Raw genomic sequence first — 19822 nt, forward strand, 5'->3', positions numbered from 1 at the left:
CTAAAAAACAGCAAATGCTGGCTAAAAAATCAATTGTGGCATTAAAGAAGCTAATTTAATGATCAGGTCAAGCAAAAAGTTTGGTTATTGCTTAATAAAGTGAGAATTAGTTATCCTAATGTTATGAAATTGTTTATCGCAAATAATTTGCTATCAAATAAAAGAGAAGGTAAACCTAAAATTTATAAAATGCTTTAAACCTGTTGAACTTGTCTTTTTTAACCAATTTAATTTGTATTTTTAACTATGCTTTCTAAGTTACTTAGAGCAATAGGCAAAGCTTATAAATATCTACAAAACAGTTAAACAGATCCCATCCAGATTCAACTAAAAACTAATTTTTCAAATTTATTTAGTTTTTCCTGCAACTTTTTTTTATTAAGATGATGGTATTGGATTATCTGCAATGTAATATAGTTAGGTGTGCTTATCTCCTCTGCATCCCCTCCGCTACATATTCATACTTTTTTAGCATGAATATGCAGTGGAGTTTTTGTACTTGAATTTTTCATCTTTGGGAAATGCGCTAATTTGCACTTACCAATTCCGTACTTTGGTCTTCCGGTATTTGCAATTTCAGCTCATTCAAGTCATTTTTTGAGTGGACTAACATACGATCAATACAAAATATGTAATGATGCTTACTACAGCTATAGAAAGAAAAGAATTTTGTGTTCGAGTTAATTATCACAAACAGAAGTAAGCAGTGAGTAAGCAGGATAATTTGAGTAAGCAGGACACGGTAAGGCTAATAAAGTATAACAGCATGTAAAGTTGTAAACCAAAGACTTCTTTGAATACTTTTAAAGTATTTTGTAAGAATAAATTTATATTGTTATAGTACAATAAATTGTAAAGATGCTACTCAACTAGTACTCAAACTCATGTAATTTAAATAGTACTCAACAAATTTTTAATGCTGATTTCTCTTTTTGTCTAAAATCTTTTTAGTTCGATACACCATACTAACTTGTTTTTTATGTTTGAGCTGTTAATAAAATAAATCAGATAGTGTAGTTAAGCAGGTTATGATGGAAACACATCAGTACTGAAAACTTATAAAACCTTGCGGAAACAAGGCTACGGGGGTTCCAACTAAAAAAAAATAGAATCATTTAACGAAGTGAACTCACCACTAAATTTAGTTTCTTAAATGTTTCACTAAGTAATGTTTACACATTTACATAATATGTTGTTTAATTTTTTTTATTTTAAATGAAATATTTTAAAAATTAAAAAATATTTTTTAATTTAGAGAAAATATAATTTACGTCATATTCTTTTTCGGAGAAATCAAGAAAGAGATTCACGAACAAGAAGCCACGTTAGACTTTTATCAGTTTCTTGGTTAGGAAACTTTAATTGATTTGCAATCAATAGAAAAACATACCTTTAATAAGTTAACACTTTATTTTGAACTTTTAGTTAAAAGTGATATAAAAATGTTATTGATAATTTATCGATAATTTATCAATAATATATCGATAATATATCGATAATTTGATTATTTTACTAATGAATAAAAGAATTTAATTCTAAAATACTGTCAAAAAACGGGAACATATTTTTTTCTTGTATTTTTCTCTTAAACATTCCTTATTTGCTAATAATGTTGTATATTTTTCTCCAGGTGATATGGGTGGTGAGATTGGAATTATGTTAGGAGCCAGCCTCCTGACGTTTGTGGAATTTATGGATCTCCTTATATTCTTTGTATATCATCAGTTACTGAGAATTTAAACTCATAAGCTAAGACTTAAATCATCTTCGTCATCTAATATAATCTAACTTCCAAATCTAATATAATCGAACAATTGTTTAGGTTTTTCTCAAAACAAATCTTAGGAATGTCACGAATGCAATAAAAGCTATGTAAAATTTCAAAATCAAAATACCTGATTGCGGTTTCATTGCAAAAACCCAAAAAATGTTTTGTTCATATTTTGATACCTTTAATAGTGTTAAACACTTTCTAAAGAAACTCAAAAAAATTTTGAGTTTCTTTAGAAAGATACAATTTTTTACGAGATTTATATAAGGTTTTCAGAAGATGCAACTTTTATTATATGGTTTCTATATGGTTTTTGAAAGTCATTCATAGGTTTTTGTTATCCTTGGCATTAAAAAGGTTTTCGCTAAGCTTTTTTCCACATAATTTATATTAAAAAAATCCAGATGTGTGTAGTGTCATGTCTGTTTAAATGTCTTTTCTAGATTTACAAATAACTTGTGTATACGTTGTTTGACAAATCTTATATTAGATATATTTTTAACAAGAGTATTTGAACAAATTGCAGTGGTTCTAGTACCAGACATTTTGATAATAATACTTTATAAATATCTCTTACTCTTCTATTATATTAATTACATTAAATTTTTTTTGGTGAAATAATAAATACAAAAATGTTTACTAACAAATTGTACCAGGAGTTTTTTATAAACTCCCACCTTACTTCTCTCATAAATACTAAAAAAAAAAATGTAGATATACAAAAAGTAAATTATTATAAAAAAAGCATTATTTGTTTCTTATTACTGATTTTACAAATCAGTAATAAGAAACAAATAATGAAACAAATAAAGAAACAAAAAATAACAAAAAACTTTTAAAATTTATTACAAAATGATTTTCGTGGATTATTTAACAATAAAGTGGTTTTTTTTTTTGTAAGAATTGACTTATAATAAACTCTTTCTTTGTTCTTAAAGGAGGGTGCCTTCACATAAGCTGAAAGTAAGCATTGTTTGAACCTAACAAATGCTCCCTTATATATACTCACATCACCCCGGAACATTTTTCACTTTGGTTATAAAAATAACTAGTTGTTGTGGCCAAAACCCGATGAAAAAATGAACACTTGATAAAAAGCTATTTTACACCAGGGGTGAACTTCAATTTGAGTACATGAGAAGGTACCCTAAAAGAAGTAAAAGATGGAATATAAAAAATGATAATAAATATGTTGATATTGATATAACTTAGGTTAAAAACCAAAATTTTAGTTTTTTAAAACAATAATTTTTCCTAAAGGCTACTTGTCCCTTTGCTCTTCTTTAAAAGTACTTCGATTCTTCAGTTGTTCTGAGGATATTAAATCATATAGATATCTGAGGAGTATGTTGGCTTTGATGGAGTTTTTCAACGAAGTTATATTGGTTTTATCTCGTTTTTTTTTCTGGTTTGCATCATTAAGGTTGCGTTCTAAATCACCTAACAAAGAATACAACTCAGTGTAAACCGTTTTTTTTTTATTAGCTTTCCCACTTGTAATCGAGGCAGTATTTTTTAATCCATAATCACGAGTTTGAGCGCGTAAAAGTGTTGTTTCAATTAGGTTATCATCACCTTCGGTACATAGATATGGTTTCATTTGACAGAATAAACGTAGCTTCTCTGTCTAAAATAACAATTAAGGCTCTTAACAGGATACATTCATTTATGTTGCATGCATTGATTGTTTAAACAAAAAATCAAGAGAAGATAAAGCATATAGAAAAAGGGAACCAATCCGGTGCTTTTTTTTAAAAATGATTTTTTTTTATGAACGGCTGATTTGGTTTTCCAAATAGGTAAAGAGTACAGGTGTTAGTTATTTTAACTTCATTCCGAAATATTCCGTATTGTAAACTACTTTATGCACTTTAAACACTTATTGAAAAAACTTTAGGCGCCACACCATTCTTATGCTTTGAATTTACTATGACTCGCATATGCGCTTAACAACACCCACCAATACTCTAAAATAAAAACGAATACAGTATTTGCATTACTAAACTCGTTCGAACACTGTGTAGTGCGCTCATTTTCACAATACACACTCGTTAACTTATTGGACTCGTTACTTTATTATAAAATTTTAAGTATTTTTTGTTCGACAGATTTTTAAACAAAATGTAAATGTAAATTGTTTACTTATTTTATTATTAATACTTAATTAAATTTGGATTGGTTAATCAAGTTAATTTTCATTTGTTTATATATGGTTTTAAAACTTTAACTATTTCTACACTTGCCGATTTATCAATCCAAAATGAAGAAATGTTTGTGATGTTTGTGTCGTTTTTGTGTTTTTATGAATTATAAAAATACATATTTTCTTGTTTTTTGTTTTTTTTTTCTTTTACTGTTATTCAACGTGAGTCAACAAAAGCTCGAGAAAATAAAAAAGTCAATGAGGTATCTTGAACTGGTAGAAGTCGCTACAGATCTTCAACTATCAAAAAACTAAAACAAGAAATCGTTTAACATTCACTTTAGTATCGCTTAAAAAAAGTTCAATTTAATTTGTTTGTTTTTCGAGTCTTATATATGGTGCATTTCAAACAATCAAATATTTATAATTAAGTGGAAACTTTTCTTATCAATATTGGAGTTTCATAAGAAAAAAAGTTACCTTGCGTCATTTAGTTTAAACGTAAAAAAACGCCTTGTTAAAGTTATGCTATTTCAAAACAGTGTTAGAATGATAATAATGGATGACAAGGTTATTGACCCAAAACGTTAGGCATTATCAAAACGATTATCTACTCACCAATGATTTTTGGCCTTTAATTGATCCGTTTCCCAAACTAGCCAAACATTCGATGTATTTTTGTAGAAAAACTAGAGCAATAATCGTGATGTATATGTCATTAAACTTCATTTTAGATATCTGAAAAAAAAGGAGGAACCTTTAATTAGTAAGGATTGAAATATGAAAAAAAAATAATTTATTACATTAATTTGTTTTTCTTTGCTAAAATATTTACTATGCGAAATTCACGGTTGATATCTTATGATAGTGACAAACCAACTAACTGCAACTTTTTATAAAAGTCGATTAAATAATTATAATAATTATATGACAAAGGTTTAGTGAAAAATAAATGCAACACTCAAATTAACCCAAGTCTTAACCTCGATAATTCAGAAATTCTCCAATTTTTTTATTTTTTTATTTTTACCTACTTTAGTTGATGTATTCTTCGATCTTCAAAAAATCGAAAAGTTCTTGTAATTTTTATTCCGATGTATAAGTATTTAGTTGTTGTTAACTGACCTTGAAATGAGTTTATGTAGTTTTACACATCTAAATAAGAGGTCATGGTAAAAAAATAAATGTTCAGCCTAATGCCCCACCACAGCAGTCTGCTCAGGAACACAGACTTTTCTTCGGAAGGATTCTTCTTGAAAGAAAACCGCATTGTAACCAGACAATTAAAAACAATGAAACGATAACAAAATCAGATAAAACAAAAATAGAAGAAATCTCATCTGGTGATATATAAAGGAAATTGTTTTACAGAAAACCAAAATAAAAAAACAAAGCCTAAAACAAAATAACTTTTTTGCACACAAGGGAAAAATTAATACATCATTCGATGACGTAAAAAGCAATGTCTATCAAGGGAAATAAGTTTGAAAAGGGAAATAATCTTGAGCCAGCGTCATAAAGCCAGTCTTTTAAACTAGGCATTGTGCATCAGACTTTGCTGTTTAAACCGTGAGATAGCCGATAGTTTTTTTTATTTATTTCGCCCGCGTTTTCTTTAATTTTGATAATTCAAAGGCTTTATATTTATATCACAAGCTACTTATTTACAAAATTAATTTATGACTTATTTTCCCCAGGAAATATTTGGTAGGTTTAGTTGTTGTAAAGTTAATTATCTATACGTTGCATCAAACAATACCTCTAGATTGCATCAAACAATACCTCTAGATTGCATTAAGTAAAATGCCTGCTTAATTTAAAGAAGTAACTCTTATAACTTTACTTTTTACAACCCATACAATACAACATGAAAGTGGTAAAATTTGGAATTTAACGCCCCCAAAAGTTTGTTCACCAAAGCAAAGTTGTAAACGCGAAAAAATAGTTTTTAAGTTGCATATGAAAAATTAAGACCATACTCGAACAACTAATTTAACAAAAAAAAGTGTGAGCATCTTAATTAAACTTCTTTTTACATGATTTTATCGAGTTTTAAAATTTCAAGTTCATGAACGAAAACAGATTTGCGTGGTATGCATATTGTTAATGAACCATGTAATGTTGAAGATTTTGATTTTTAAATTTTTTTTTTTTTTGTCACTGAAGATTATATCTACTGTTTACGTTTATTTAGAAAACGTAAACTTACTAACAAACCTTAGAACTTAATTTGATAAAATATAACGCAGCTGTTGGTATGCACTCGCTAAAATGTAACAATAATTCCTTGTCGCCGAAAAATTTTCCGTTAAACATTGTAGAATACTATGCTACAGAATCTTTTTTTTTAAACATATTTTTACAGAATATTATTTTTTTGTTTCAAAACCTTTAAAAATTTTCTGTTTACTTTATTTTATGCAATTAACGCTATACAATGTTAATATTTTAAAGAAAAGAAAAAAAAAAACATTAAAATTTGATTTACGATGATAGATATTAAAAAACCTTTTATGATAACACGTGATCGTAATTTTAACTCTTGTGTAAATGTGTGTGTGTGTGTATATATATATATATATATATATATATATATATATATATATATATATATATATATATATATATATATATATATATATATATATATATATATATATATAAACACACACACACGCGCTCACAAACACAAAGTTTTGTAATATGTAATAATAAAGTAATAAAAAAAAAGATTTGAACAATTATTTATAAATAAATCATTAGAGCAAACAAATTATATGAATAATTAATTCAACTACATCCATCCACATAGACAAGGAAGTTATAACACATTATTAAACAAACTCTGGAAATGGAATCTTATATTTTTGTGTGCCTGAAATCATCTTCATCAAGTGGAATTAATGATGGTTATATGTTGCAGAGTTGATTATGTCAGTTTTATACTGATTGATAAAGAATAATAAAAATTAATAAATGATTTCGTACAAACAAATAAAAAAAACTGTTTTCATTGTGATACCTTTTATGTTGTTTAACAAACTGTTCGCTTGTTCCAATTTTCACTCGGCGTTCAAAGCTCCTTTTTTAAAGTTAGTAGAGTTTAATGATGCTGATGCAGTTCCTCCGTTTTTTTACAAGGATATCCTCACAAGAATAACGCCCCCCAAAAAATTGATGACATGTTTTCTCTTTTATTAACTAATTATAGCTAAAAGAAAGAAAAAACTTGAAAATAAATTTTTTATTTCTAAATCAATTGTGAATAATTTTAGCAATATAGTCGCCTGAAAAATGTCAGCTTTTTCATAAGATGTAGAGCAACGAAATATCGGCCACGACGTACAATATCGAACTTGACATACTTACGTTGATTGCCTTACTTGCCTTGTTTACGTTGATTCCGATTTTTATGCAATACAATAAACAATCTGCAACCAAAAAAATTAAAATTCTTTTTAAATAAAAAAAAACTAAAAATTATTATTTTTTCGTTTTATTTGTTTTGAATGTTTTTGATTTATCTTAATGAGTTTGGTTTTAGTATTTGAACTTTTCTTTCTTTTTTTTCGGTTTTCTTGTTTATTTTCTTTTTCTTTTTGTTAAAGCTAATAAAATAATAATAATAATAATAATAATAATACAATATATAGTTATCATAAAAATTATCACGGTTATAAAAAATTTTATTGGTTTTCACATTTAACAGTCAGCAATAAATCTTAAAGTAAAATCCATAAAGAATGTGAAACATTGCTCCAAGGGTAAGAAAAGACATACTTTCTTCATTAGTTTGACTCAAATTTTAGGAAGTCCATCATCCTCACTCCAACCCCCATTCTCTATCTACACCCTCACTAACACTCCCACCCCTATCCCCATCCTCCCTAATAATAACACGATGAAGAAAAAAAAAGAAATTTCGTCATATGATGATGTTTTAAAAATTGTTAAATTTTAGCGGTATCAAAATATTTTTAACATCTTTTTAACGTTAAAAATTTTAGATGTTTAAGTTTATAACTTTGATACTTTAATATGCGTAAGCTAAAATAAAGTTAAACAGAAATAATTCGCTGATTTTTCAACTCGATTGATTTAAAAATGTAATTTGTTACGAACCCACGCACTACAACTTTTAACTATTTTCATCCACAATTACAATTACACAATATTTGATTACTGTCCGGAACATTTTGCAAATTCTTTCACAAAAATTCCTGATTGTTTCCGATTTGTGATGAGAATTGTATGGTCGTCACATATATACAATAATTGAGCTAGAATTATGGTTCATATGTAACGCTCAATATTTTGTAACCCAGTTTTTGAAAGTAAAAATGCCACTTTTTACTTTGGGATGTTCTTTTGCAAAGACCAAAGTATTTTATAATTATTACTGCCGTTTCCGCCAATATAATTATCACCCTCGATCACCTCGGTAACCTTCATCTTCACCATCGTCATTATTTCTATTATGATAATGACAAAAATATCATAGCACATGCCTATTCTGATTATGATGGTATATATACACACATACACATATACATACACTAAAATAGTGATTTATCTACTTTTAGTTTTGAAAAAAAGTTAAAAGCAGATGATCTTTTTTTTTTTTTTACTTTTTCTTTTAATATTTGGCAAAATAAATTAATTTAAGTTAATAATATAAATAAAATAAATAAAATAAATTTAAGTCAATTTTCTCAGAGTTTGTGCATTTGAGCAAATCTTGAGCAACTGATCTTTCAGCACATATATTGCTGCCTGGATTTTAATAAAAAGTAATGATTCTTTAGTCCGATGCGTCTTCAAACAAGTGAGAACTTTTATACAACTAAAAACTTTATTGATATCTTCTTCAAGAATACTAAATTCATTCTCATTAAAATTACGCCACCCAAATTATAGTTTGTGCCAATTACCACTAACAAAATTTCACTTGTCGATTAAAACTGTAATACAAATTTAGTGAGGTAGATAGGGTACACAGTTTCTGTCTAGAACGTGATGTTGGAATGAAACATACTGTTTTATTTTTTCCGTATAACAATAGTACCTTTTTTTTTTTTTATAACTATAAAGATGATTATAACAGCATATATGCCTGTTATAATCATCTTTATAGTTCTATAAATCAAAAATATTTGTAATTTCTACCTGTCCTTTAAAAAATAGTTTTTTCTTTGCCATTTTTTAAGATAAGGACAGCGGACTATTTTGATTTCCTCTATCACATTTTTCAGAACTACACTTTGGTGTTTATTATGATTTGTAAATTTTCCGTCAAAATGGAGACACCAACTTTCCTTCTTCAAATTTTCTTGACATAACAATATCAATTTATTTACTTCTTTCTTAGAAGCATTTTCTACGGATAATGATAAGACGTATTTCTATCCAACACAATGTTTTTAACAAAAAAGTTGCTGACTATAGGAATTTTTCACTTACATGAATGAACTGATTTTGGGTCAGCTAATCTATAAGTAGAATAACCAGCTATTACTTGTTTGCCACTTGGACCTTTAGAATCAGTAATATAAATCGGGAAAAGTAGTTACTAGATCTTCTTTTGGTTTTTCAATGAAAATTTGTTATATAACTCTGTGAGTTTGCCAAGCAACTTATTTTGATAAGTTTTCATAACACACAAATATTTTGAATCTTTTTACTACTGCAAATTTAGATGGCATTCTAATTAAACTGATCAAGTTGTTCGAACCTATTTTCGTGTTTTAACAACATTTTGGATTTTTCTTTTTTTAATTTTTTGTCCAACTTCTCTTTTTGTCTGCATATCATTTTTTTTTTGTTTAAAAGAACTGTTTCTTCGTATCATCAGTTTTAGTAATTTTAATACTAAAGCTTTCTTTCAATTAATATTATTCTTTCTTTCAGGAGAAATATAAGAAAAAAAAAATTAAATGATTGTTAGAGAAGAATTTTGTTAAGTAGCAGTTAAACACTAAACAACAGCTAGCGCAAAAATTTTGCGGATATTTGAAGTAGTTCCATGTAGTTATAATACGCTCCAATAATTCTAGTTTCTATCAAATAAGACATTGATAAGTTGCAACAGTGGTTAATACCGACTATTTCAGCTATAAAAAAAATTAGTTAATTATGCAAGCCTTTTAGTCTTTCACACACATATATATTTATGCAAGCTTTATCAACCATAATTTTAATTTGGTTTGGGTGCTACAAGGCCCGAGTTACTGAATAGATCTATAGATTACTAGATATCTGTCCAAAAATTTTTTTGTAAATTTTTTAAAAAAAGGAAAACAAACTTTCTTAATTTTTCAGCGAGAAAAACCAACTTTTTTTTTTTTTGGATGCAAAAAAATACGCGCATAAAACTTTATAAATCTCAGCCCCAACCTATTTATTGCCATTGTTGTTATTGTTGATGTTGTTGTTGGTGTGTATGCTGAATCCATCGTGACAAACATTTGTTCAAAACTTATTTTTTGGAACTTTTACAGATGCAAACTCATCAGTTAAATCCGAATAATTAAAGGACCAACTTCATTCATTTTTGACAGAAATTAAAGTTAAAACAGGTGTATGTTCTAACCCATTATGAAACAAGGGTAAGGTCTGACCCATTATGAAACAAGGGTCTGACCCATTATGAAATGTAAAAAGCTGCTTATGAGATTTAGTTTAGAAAAAATTCTGCATCACTGAAATAGAAGAAGCAAAATACGAATTGAACCATTGAACAAATTTCTAATTAAAGGTTCTACTATAATATACTTTAAAACTTTATACGTATCATTCGATGATTTTTTTAAAAAAGGTAGTGCTTCTAAGAATAACTTGTCTATTATGATTTCGTAAGCGCAACTTCTAAATTTCAAAAACTCAAAACTCACATGCATTTCATATTTTGGTGGTTCTTTGTTCAAACTTTTTTTTGTCACATGAATTTAGCATTTTGAATCTTTCCTAAAGGGATGCTGAGGCAACATTTATTTTTTCATACAAATTAGATTTTATAATTGCCCTTTCCATTCAGTACATCATTTCCTTCATGCTCAAAATATTTCGTTTTCGGCTTACTCATATTAGAAGAAATATTGGCTCATGTCCAAATTTAAAGTTAGTTTAGATTGTTTTGTAATGGCCTTAAATGATTCGTCACTTGAATTTTTCCTTAAAAAGTCGTATTCTTTTTATTAGTTATGTCTGAACTAAATTGCCTAATTTTTTTGTTTTGTATAATATTTATTGTCAAATCATAAACCTATAAACTGATAGGAAGACATTTCATTTCCAAGATCATTAGCTATAGACGTAGCAACTCCAACTTTTAGCTGGATTCTGCAACTTTGCAGTACGCTTCTATAACTTTAATCATATTATTTTTTGTAACTTTCGGCTTTCCCAAATGGTGTATTTGGGATATCGAGTTGAAGCAGCAAAAAAGCTAAAAATTCGCAAAACTGGCAAAAAAGTTTTGGAAAGTTAATTTGGTGCACATAGAACAAAGGTGGAACAAAGTGACATAAACTGTCTGAACACCAAAAAAGTACAAAAACATTTTTTCAGAAAATCATTAATAAACAGAAAATAAAAAGTAATACTTCAATCATAATAGATGCTTGTAAATATTTATCAATGTTTGCATTTGTCTGAACTTGCAATTTACCTAAGAGATACTCCAATTTCTGCTGCATTCCTCATTGACGTAGAAAAAAACGAAAAAGTCAAAAATCTAGTGAGTTATTCAGTGAAGGCTGATGGGGACCTGAAGTGTACAGAGAAAGTGCTGGCTTAAATTTTTAGATACCACATGGAGAGACAGAATATTATTAGTGGACAAAAAAATGATGAGATTCGATTGGACAAGAACCGACAAAAAAAAATAAAAAGAACTGGAGCAAATATGTGTACTGTGTGGCTTATTGTTTCAGCTCAGTAGTATTTTCAGCTGCTGAAATTTGTAGGTTTATCTACGTGCATGACTTTTGGAAAATGGTGAACAATATTGATGTTGGTGAGTTAACTATTCTACTGTTAATGAGGAAGTTTTCATGAAAGTAAATAACTTTTATTACTAATAGATTTCAATTTTTGCATTTAGGGGATGCAAACTTTTACAAAGCCGATTTAAAATCCAGAAACATTTTTTATCTTGATTTTTTCAAAAGTATTTTTGTTTTTTTATAACTATTCAAGCCTATTAGTAATACATCTTATTTTTATTTCATTTTTTTTGTTAATTAGTTTTTCAAAAATCTCTGTAGCTTTATAAAAAGGGTTTGGAAGCAACGAGATAAAATGTACAATTTGAAGCTTTTTTTTTTTAATATAAAAAATTTGTTTATAATACCAGTACATAAAAAGTGTATGCATTTTATAAACAAAGTTTATAAAATAAATTTTTCAATTGTTTTTAGAGCAGCCTAAATCTTGTATTTGAAGCGAATACTTGAAAAAGACAATTATAAAGAAAAAGTGCGAAAAACAAATATAAAAAATATTTTCTCTAAATTGCATTGCGTTAGTTTCTCGTATGTAAGAGTGATTTTAATTACAATGTTTTGAAGTCTGAGTTTTTTGAGATATAATTCTAAGCAAGCATACTCAAGCTTTATCTTGTTTTTTCTTATGCGACTCTTTCAGTTTCTTGTGGTGCACATGACTTCGTTTGCGTCCTTGATTCATTCTTCCAAGACTGCAGCAGCTTAGTCGACAGGCAGGAGCGCAAGCATTAGAGCAGCCAGGTTGTTGAATAGAGCAGAGGTTTTGTGGCATCATCATTGGTTGTTGCATTATCGACTGCTGAAGTAAAGATTGCTGCTGACAGCACTGTTGAGAACATAGTGGCGCACATGATGCTGAGCAACCGGGCATTTGTTGACAAGAACCCATTTGAGGCAATTGAAGAGGCATCGATGATTGTTGGCAGCATTGTTGAGAGCACTGTGGTGCACATGATGGTGAGCAACTTGGAAATTGTGGGCAAGATGACATCTGCGGCAGCTGAGGCGGCATTGATGGTTGTTGGCAGCATTGTTGAGAGCACTGTGGTGCACAAGATGGGGAACAACTTGGAAATTGCGGGCAAACTGACATCTGAGGTAACTGAAAAGAAGGACTCATTTGCTGTTGACAACATTGAGAACTACATCTAGGTGCACAATGCTGGCCACAACCAGGGTGTTGGGGACAAAAATTTTGTTCAGTAGGCTGAATCATTATTGACCCCATCATCATTGATGATTGCTATCATAAATAAAAGTATAAAGATTTCAAAACAAATCAAACACTAATGCATCAATATCACAACATCGATGCAATAAACTATTTGAAAATTTTTTTGTTTAATTAACAATCTTACTGTTTAATTAACAATTTAAAAAATATTTATTACTTAATAATTGAAAAAATTGTTTATTTTTTTTACTTGATATGGATTCTGCTGACAGCAAGATTGAGAACAGCTAGACTGACATGGTGTTCCACAATTTGGATATTGAGAACAAGCAGTATATCCAGATGGTTGAACTGGTGCATTTAAATTAACTTGACCACAACATCCAGGTCTGCATTCTGGGTAGCAGTCACCACTACAACCAGATGGGCATGTACCAGTGATCTGTTGGGGAAGGAGGCCTCGGCCAGAACCTGATATACAGTAGTATAAGAGTATTTTTAAAACTACTTTAAAAAATGAAAAAATATGTACAAATTTAGTTACTTTTTTTGAAAATGCATTAAAAATGCATTTAAAAGAAAAATGCAATTAAAAGAAGAAAAATGCTTTCCAAGTTCTTTATTAGATACTTACCTGGAATTAAACGAACTGCCAAAATCTTCAAGTCAGTTTGTCCTCTCAAGTAATCTCTTAACTTAGTAATAGGATCAACTGGTGCACGAACATCAGGAGCAAATCGTAACAAAGTAGATGCTGCTACATCTCCATTTTCTCGAGACCTTAAGATAATTTCTTCTCAAAGTTTTCTTTTAATATCAGAAAAAGTTGTTGACATTTATCAATAGAAATTAAGTGAACAACAAATAATTATAAATTACTTACATAAATTGGTAAAACGTTGACCCAACAAACCAAATATCTTTACCATAAGATTCATTAAACTAAAGACAGAAACAGATGGAAAAAAGCATTTCATGGTGAGATTAAAACAAAAATATCACTTTGCTTAAAAAAACTTTCAATAAGAATCTTTTTTTTAACAAATGGTTTACAGCTTTCATTATGACACCCTTCATTGTTGCATATCGTTGGCTGTTTACATCATAAAGATCATCAGTAAATGAACTACCAGGGAAGTATAAATCCAGAGAATAACTAGTCATTCCATTTGGTCTCATCTTGCAAACAAATGGCAGTTTTTTAGCACAATCCTTAAAGAAAGAAAATTAAGAACACTTCATGACACACAGGATCAGATTGTATTCTTCTTTAAAACCTCCTTTGTGTTTTCACTTAAGTTATAGATATCAGATGAAAAAAATAATGTTTCTGGATTAACTAAAAATAACCTTATAATTCCACCCTTCATAGGAAGCAGTTATGCATTGATTTTTAATAGTTTCTTTCTTTGTATTCCATAAATCAATAACAAGTTGTTGTGATTCTCGGCTCCAATCAGAATAGACATATGGAGTGCCATCTACAAATTGGAATCCACCTTTTGCAGCCATATCTGACATTCCAATCCATGTTGGTGAGCTTCTTCCAACCAGCATGGCTGACGTGCAAAAAGAAAAAGAAAAGTAAAAATATTTTCTATTTTGGTTACTAAATTTTGGCTGTTAAATTATTAAGGTGAATATTTACTTTTTAAAAAAGCCCCTTCTTCTACAGTTTCACCAGAAAACAGAGATGACTTAAGAACGTTGCAATGATCAACAGCATCTGCCCAAGCCATTTCTTCCTCAAACAATTTGTAACAATTTGCACCGTTTACTTTCCAACCATCTGGGCATTTTACTAAAATGGAAGGAACATGTTAGGAAACTTCAGTAACAATAAAGTAATAATTTATGCAGAAGGACAGCCACTTAATTCTACGTTACATTTTCTAGGACAACATTTCAAAGTTTTATTTCTTTTACATACAGTAAAATGTACAATAAATTTCTTGTTTGATAAATTTAAGCATCAAACATGCAGTAATAAAGCTTAATAATCCTAAGTGAGTTATTATTTCATTGAGTTATTCAACATGAGTTGAATTGCATGTTTAAATTGTCCTTAAACAAAGCTCCTTAACAAAAGTAAATCACACCATAAAAAATTAGTTATAGGATGAGCGGGTCAGAGAAAGGGAGTAAATTTGGTAAAGAAATAAACTTGACAACATATCCAAATGGTAAAAAATTTTTTAACTTGTTCTAATGTACAAGTATATTATTTTACAATATATCTGTACTTTAGACAATCTTTTGTTTTATTTTTTGTTTTATTTTTTTTTTTTTTAGGAATGTTTATGATTGCATTTTGTCAATGTTTACAATTTGAAGATTTTTGATGTTAAAGTTCACATTGTGATGGCTATGGAAGTTTACATTTTTATTAAGCATAGTTATCTACCAAAGAAACTTAAGTGGTTTTAAAATTACAAATAAAACTTGAATGTATATTAAATTAAGTGCTCACATCTGCTATTTAACAAGAACCCTAAAAATCTGTTACTATAAGAGAGAATCTGGTACTACAACTACAATATTTAATAAAAGATATTGCTGGAAATTAAGTTAAAACAATTGTAATAAAGTGTCTCATGGTGAAGATATTTCCATAAATGCATGAATAGATAAAAGCTAAATGTACCATTAAGTGAACCAGATTTAATATTGTTTACTAGAAACAAAAACTAGCACTCTCTACAAATTGGATTTGGTGGTATACAGGAGAGCCCATAAATTGGAGAAATTTTAAACAAATGAAATCTTTTTTAACCAGCTTCCTGTAAAAAAATTGTAGGAAGTTAGTTTAAAAAAACCAATATTGTACAACTGGTAAGTGATGAATAGAGCCATGCTAACAATTACAAGGTTCTCAAAGAATTTGTGCCCAAAGTGCTCAAAACTAACAAATTTGGGAGCACTGCTGTCTGCAAACTGCAACTAAGTCAAAACAGAACTATATCAGGACTTGCCAGAGACATTAAAGTATTCAGATAGACAATGCAACAACTGATTCATGAAAAATTGGAAATAATAAGTTTTTTGAAAAAGTAGAGCGGTGAGAAGTCAAAGAGTTAGAGTACTTCTTGAACTCATGAATGATCATGGCATTCCTATTGTCTATTTTGATGAGAAGATATTCAGAGTTAAATCAAAACCAAACAGGTAAACAGCGTCATTGGTAAATGCAGAGAAGTTATTTCAACTAATTTCAGAACCAAGAAACAGCACCCTACAAACATGGTTTGGTTGAAATTTGCTCAAAGGGCTATACCATACCTTAGGTTTTCGTGCTAGAAGATGTAAAAGTTAATCAAAACACCTACATCACATTCATCAAGGACATTTTGATCCCCTAGGTTATAATTGCTGGCATGCAGAGCTTACAAAATTAATGATTTCTTCAAAAGTGAAACTGCTCATTTTTGGATTCTTCAAATGTAGCCCCTGTCATTGGCAGACCAAAATCCTTTGTATATAAGTTGTTTGGTCTGCCATCCAGTCTGTGACGTCAGCTAAGACCTATTGGTCCAACTTGATCCAGACCAGCTGGAATTAACTTGTGAGGCAATACATAGTCAACATAGAGCTGTCATTAAAGCCTATGAAGGTTTTGATTTGTAACTTTATATTTAAAGGTAAAGATTTCTACATAAAAAGATAATGCTCTCTCAATCACATATTCAAGTATATCAAGCACATATACTTGAGTATGTGCTATACATACATACATACATACATACATACATACATGCATGCATGCATGCATGCATGCAAGTATGTGGATGTGTGGATGCGTGCGTGTGTGTGTAAAAAGATAGCAATTTTAATCCAAATAATAAAAAACTATTGCTTTCAATTTAAAACTGTTAGTCTTTATATTTTGCACAAATACTTACCCTTACTATCACATATAAAACTATAAAATCTAAAAATATTCACACAAAAAAGTATTCTATTGAAAAATTCATTTATTTCAAAAACTTGACTATTAATTAAACACAAACTAAATTCAAAGTGGAAGTCATTTCACTTACTTTTTTGCTGCACATCTCCAGCTCCAGTTACCCTGTGAACATTGTCATAAAAGCTCAAGCTTTCATTGTTTCCTGCTGGGTTGAAGTATATTACTACATACACAGTATCACCTGCTTTTTTACTGGCAAATCCAACAACTTCACTTCCTTCCCAGACCAACTGAGAGAAGTCAGCTGCATTTTCCTTGAAAGCGTCTTTTACAAAATCAAAGTTTTTTATTTGATTATAGCTAAATAAAAATAATAAATACAGAAAATCAAACAAAAAAAACAACATGAGACTATATGAAAAGATTGTGACAAACAAAAGAAATATAAGTCCTGGTTTTTCTGTTGCTTGTCTTGATAAGATAGGAAAAAGCATTTTATTAGTAAAATAAAAATACATTCGAGCAGGAACAAGTGTTCCAAAGTAGTCTGCTCCTTGATTTATATCTTCAGGGTCCTTTGATGAAAAAATTATCTGACCATATTTTGAATTATGATCCGGCTTAGTAACACCAGAAAGTGCTATTTCATCTGCATGCTTTTGAGCTGCTTCTGAGCAAACTGGACAGTTTCCAAGAGGAGTAGCATCATGCATAAGGCGGTATCTATTTGTTTCAGATAGAAGTTTTTTCATGGTGATATTTGTTACTAAAAATAATTAAAGCATTATAATTAGTCTCAAAGGAAATTTTTTAAGTCATTAAAGTTTTTAAAACATAATGAAAGCTAATGTCAGTAAATAAAATTTTTATTTCTTACATCTCCCTTCATCATCAAGTGTTTGAGGTACCACAACTGCAACTGCTGGAACATCTCTTTTGTTGGATTGCTCCTCGGTTGGCTCTAAATCTTTTGGCATAATTCATTTTTAATGTTTAAACATTAAATTTTAAAGTATAAATTATAAATATGGTGCGAATTTTCAGTAGCAAAGGTTAAAATAGTTATGAATAATGTTACATTAAAGTTGATGTAAGGTGCAAGACTGCAACTAAACACAGCACCTGATTCTCATTCGCAATTTTTTATGGAACTGTTACAAAAGCATCAAGTTGAAAAATATCTCAGAATCAAAAAGGGTTAAGCATGTATTGGAGACGATATAGTATTCTTATTGGACGCCGAAATCGCATGAGCTGAGAATTCGTAACTATTGAATTCGAAATCGAGATTTGCCTGAATACTTTTCCGTTCTTCATCCCGCCCAGCGCCCAAATAAGATTTGGAAGCCTCTTTAAAATATCGTGTACACGCGTGTTATAAATTTATAAATTTCGCCATTTGACGTTCCTTACGCATGAATTTATTAGCAAAATAATGAGTTTATTAGCAAAATAATAATTTATTCTTATTTATATTAAAACAATTTGGAATGTTGAAATTGTACATTAAAATGTGAATAGTTTTAAATACTGAAAGACATTTTAATAATAAATACCTTCGATAAATTACTTATTATTATTTTTTTTTTTTTGTTAAAAAAAATTCTTTATATTTTTAAATATCCACGGTCTTTTTTATTTCTAAAAATATTCTTAAGAATGTAAACATATTTGGTAAGAACGTAAGAAGGTTACTAGAGAAGTTTCTGTTTGCTTTTATGCCATGAAAATCTAAACCAGCACTTATATTTTTGCAGTTTAATTTTTAAAACCAAATGAAGGACGTTAATTAATTCCCAAGCCATATCGGCGTCAAACGCCTTTCGGCGAATGTTCGACGTCTAGTCGTTCAAGGATGTTTTGGGATGTGAAGAGATGTGAAGGGATGTGGTTGGAACATCGGGTCACTAATACATTTCATTAGAAACTTTATTGCTTTTAACAGAACGTTTAACTGAAAATGGGAGACTGATTTATACCTTTGTTTCATCTTTTAATAGCAGCAGTGTTAAAGAATATTATAAAATATTTTGCTACAAGATTTAACTGTGTTAAATATTTTCCACGATTGCAAATCATAAATTTCAGTGCAAGAAATATTATATTGTAGAATATCTGCCAGCTCCCAGGACTAATTAGATTTGCAGGTTTTGTAGAAAGTGTTATACCTTTAACCACTGTGCTCCGTGCTAATGAAAGTAGCGCTACAAACAACCATACTGTAGTAGACCGCATCTTGGTGCCCTAAATGTAAGTAGTTAATGGAACCGTTTCTATTAATTTTGTTTATGAAAATCACAACATGAATTTCATTGTAAAATAAATCCACTTAAAAGTACTATTGACTTACTTTTTCCAAAAAACGGCTATCCCCGCTATGAACAGTAAGTGTTTAACTGTTCCAAAAACTACTGAAGCGATGATAGACTCGTCTCATTGTCGGTATACCTAACATTTGCTCGACAACCGGAAAAATTTGAAAAACATTTTCCGTCTCTGTTTGGGAACATCATTAAAAGAGAAAATATTAAAATGCAAATTTGTTTGCCAATAATACTAAACAAAAATCTAAACGAACTTTTAATAAAATTTGAAATAACTTACGATAAATCAAACATTATATTATCGGAAAAGAAGAATAAAGCTTTCTTTAATATAGTTTATATTTGGAACCCCCGTCTAGACAGTCACATGGCGTTTGTTTAGGTAACAGAAAATGTTTAAATCAATTATGATGTTCTCTCTTTGAAAATGTTATCATTACCCTGTTTTACATTAGAGATCTGCGTGAAAACACTGTTATTAAGGGACATCTTGATTTTTT

At 29.2% G+C, this 19822-nt stretch overlaps 4 protein-coding genes across 8 annotated transcripts in view; 2 read left to right on the forward strand and 2 right to left on the reverse strand.

Annotated features, from left to right (window-relative positions):
* LOC145184825 (acid-sensing ion channel 2-like) overlaps positions 1-2340 on the forward strand; it is an 11130-nt gene extending 8790 nt beyond the window's left edge. For both annotated transcript variants that reach the window (XM_090077378.1, XM_080060602.2), the window contains 2 exons: positions 1256-1347; positions 1631-2340. In XM_090077378.1, the coding sequence (XP_089933504.1) occupies positions 1256-1347; positions 1631-1740 (202 nt within the window). In that variant the 3' untranslated portion in view covers positions 1741-2340. The remainder of the gene's footprint in view (positions 1-1255; positions 1348-1630) is intronic.
* Positions 1-19822, forward strand: part of LOC149892448 (uncharacterized) — a 50848-nt gene that overhangs the window by 1495 nt on the left and 29531 nt on the right. The gene's annotated exons all lie outside the window — the stretch shown is intronic.
* LOC145184833 (uncharacterized) lies at positions 2967-7057 on the reverse strand. Of its 3 annotated transcripts, none has more exons than XM_090077387.1 (3): positions 6937-7057; positions 4533-4652; positions 2967-3398 (listed from the first exon to the last, which is right to left on the reverse strand). In XM_090077387.1, exons 2-3 carry the CDS (start codon positions 4641-4643, stop codon positions 3033-3035), a joined length of 477 nt encoding a protein of 158 aa, XP_089933513.1. In that variant the 5' UTR covers positions 4644-4652; positions 6937-7057; the 3' UTR covers positions 2967-3032. The 3 variants fall into 3 exon arrangements, with proteins under 3 accessions (XP_089933513.1, XP_079916747.2, XP_079916753.2); XM_080060621.2 differs by lacking the exon at positions 6937-7057 and adding an exon at positions 4949-5142; XM_080060627.2 differs by lacking the exon at positions 6937-7057 and adding an exon at positions 4945-5065.
* LOC145182435 (uncharacterized) lies at positions 12415-19466 on the reverse strand. 2 transcript variants are annotated; one of them, XM_080057562.2, is made up of 12 exons: positions 19349-19466; positions 19167-19242; positions 17876-17965; positions 17515-17764; positions 17129-17358; positions 14740-14892; positions 14442-14650; positions 14145-14303; positions 13975-14033; positions 13726-13871; positions 13342-13562; positions 12415-13160 (listed from the first exon to the last, which is right to left on the reverse strand). In XM_080057562.2, exons 2-12 carry the CDS (start codon positions 19231-19233, stop codon positions 12519-12521), a joined length of 2226 nt encoding a protein of 741 aa, XP_079913688.2. In that variant the 5' UTR covers positions 19234-19242; positions 19349-19466; the 3' UTR covers positions 12415-12518. The 2 variants fall into 2 exon arrangements, with proteins under 2 accessions (XP_079913688.2, XP_089933305.1); XM_090077179.1 differs by having other exon boundaries at positions 19167-19271; positions 19349-19424.

Source organism: Hydra viridissima, unplaced genomic scaffold (genome assembly GCF_058129835.1).
Source record: "Hydra viridissima isolate aposymbiotic clone 2 unplaced genomic scaffold, HvirCarnegie_v1 scaffold_2, whole genome shotgun sequence".
In the NCBI taxonomy this organism is placed as follows: domain Eukaryota; kingdom Metazoa; phylum Cnidaria; class Hydrozoa; order Anthoathecata; family Hydridae; genus Hydra; species Hydra viridissima.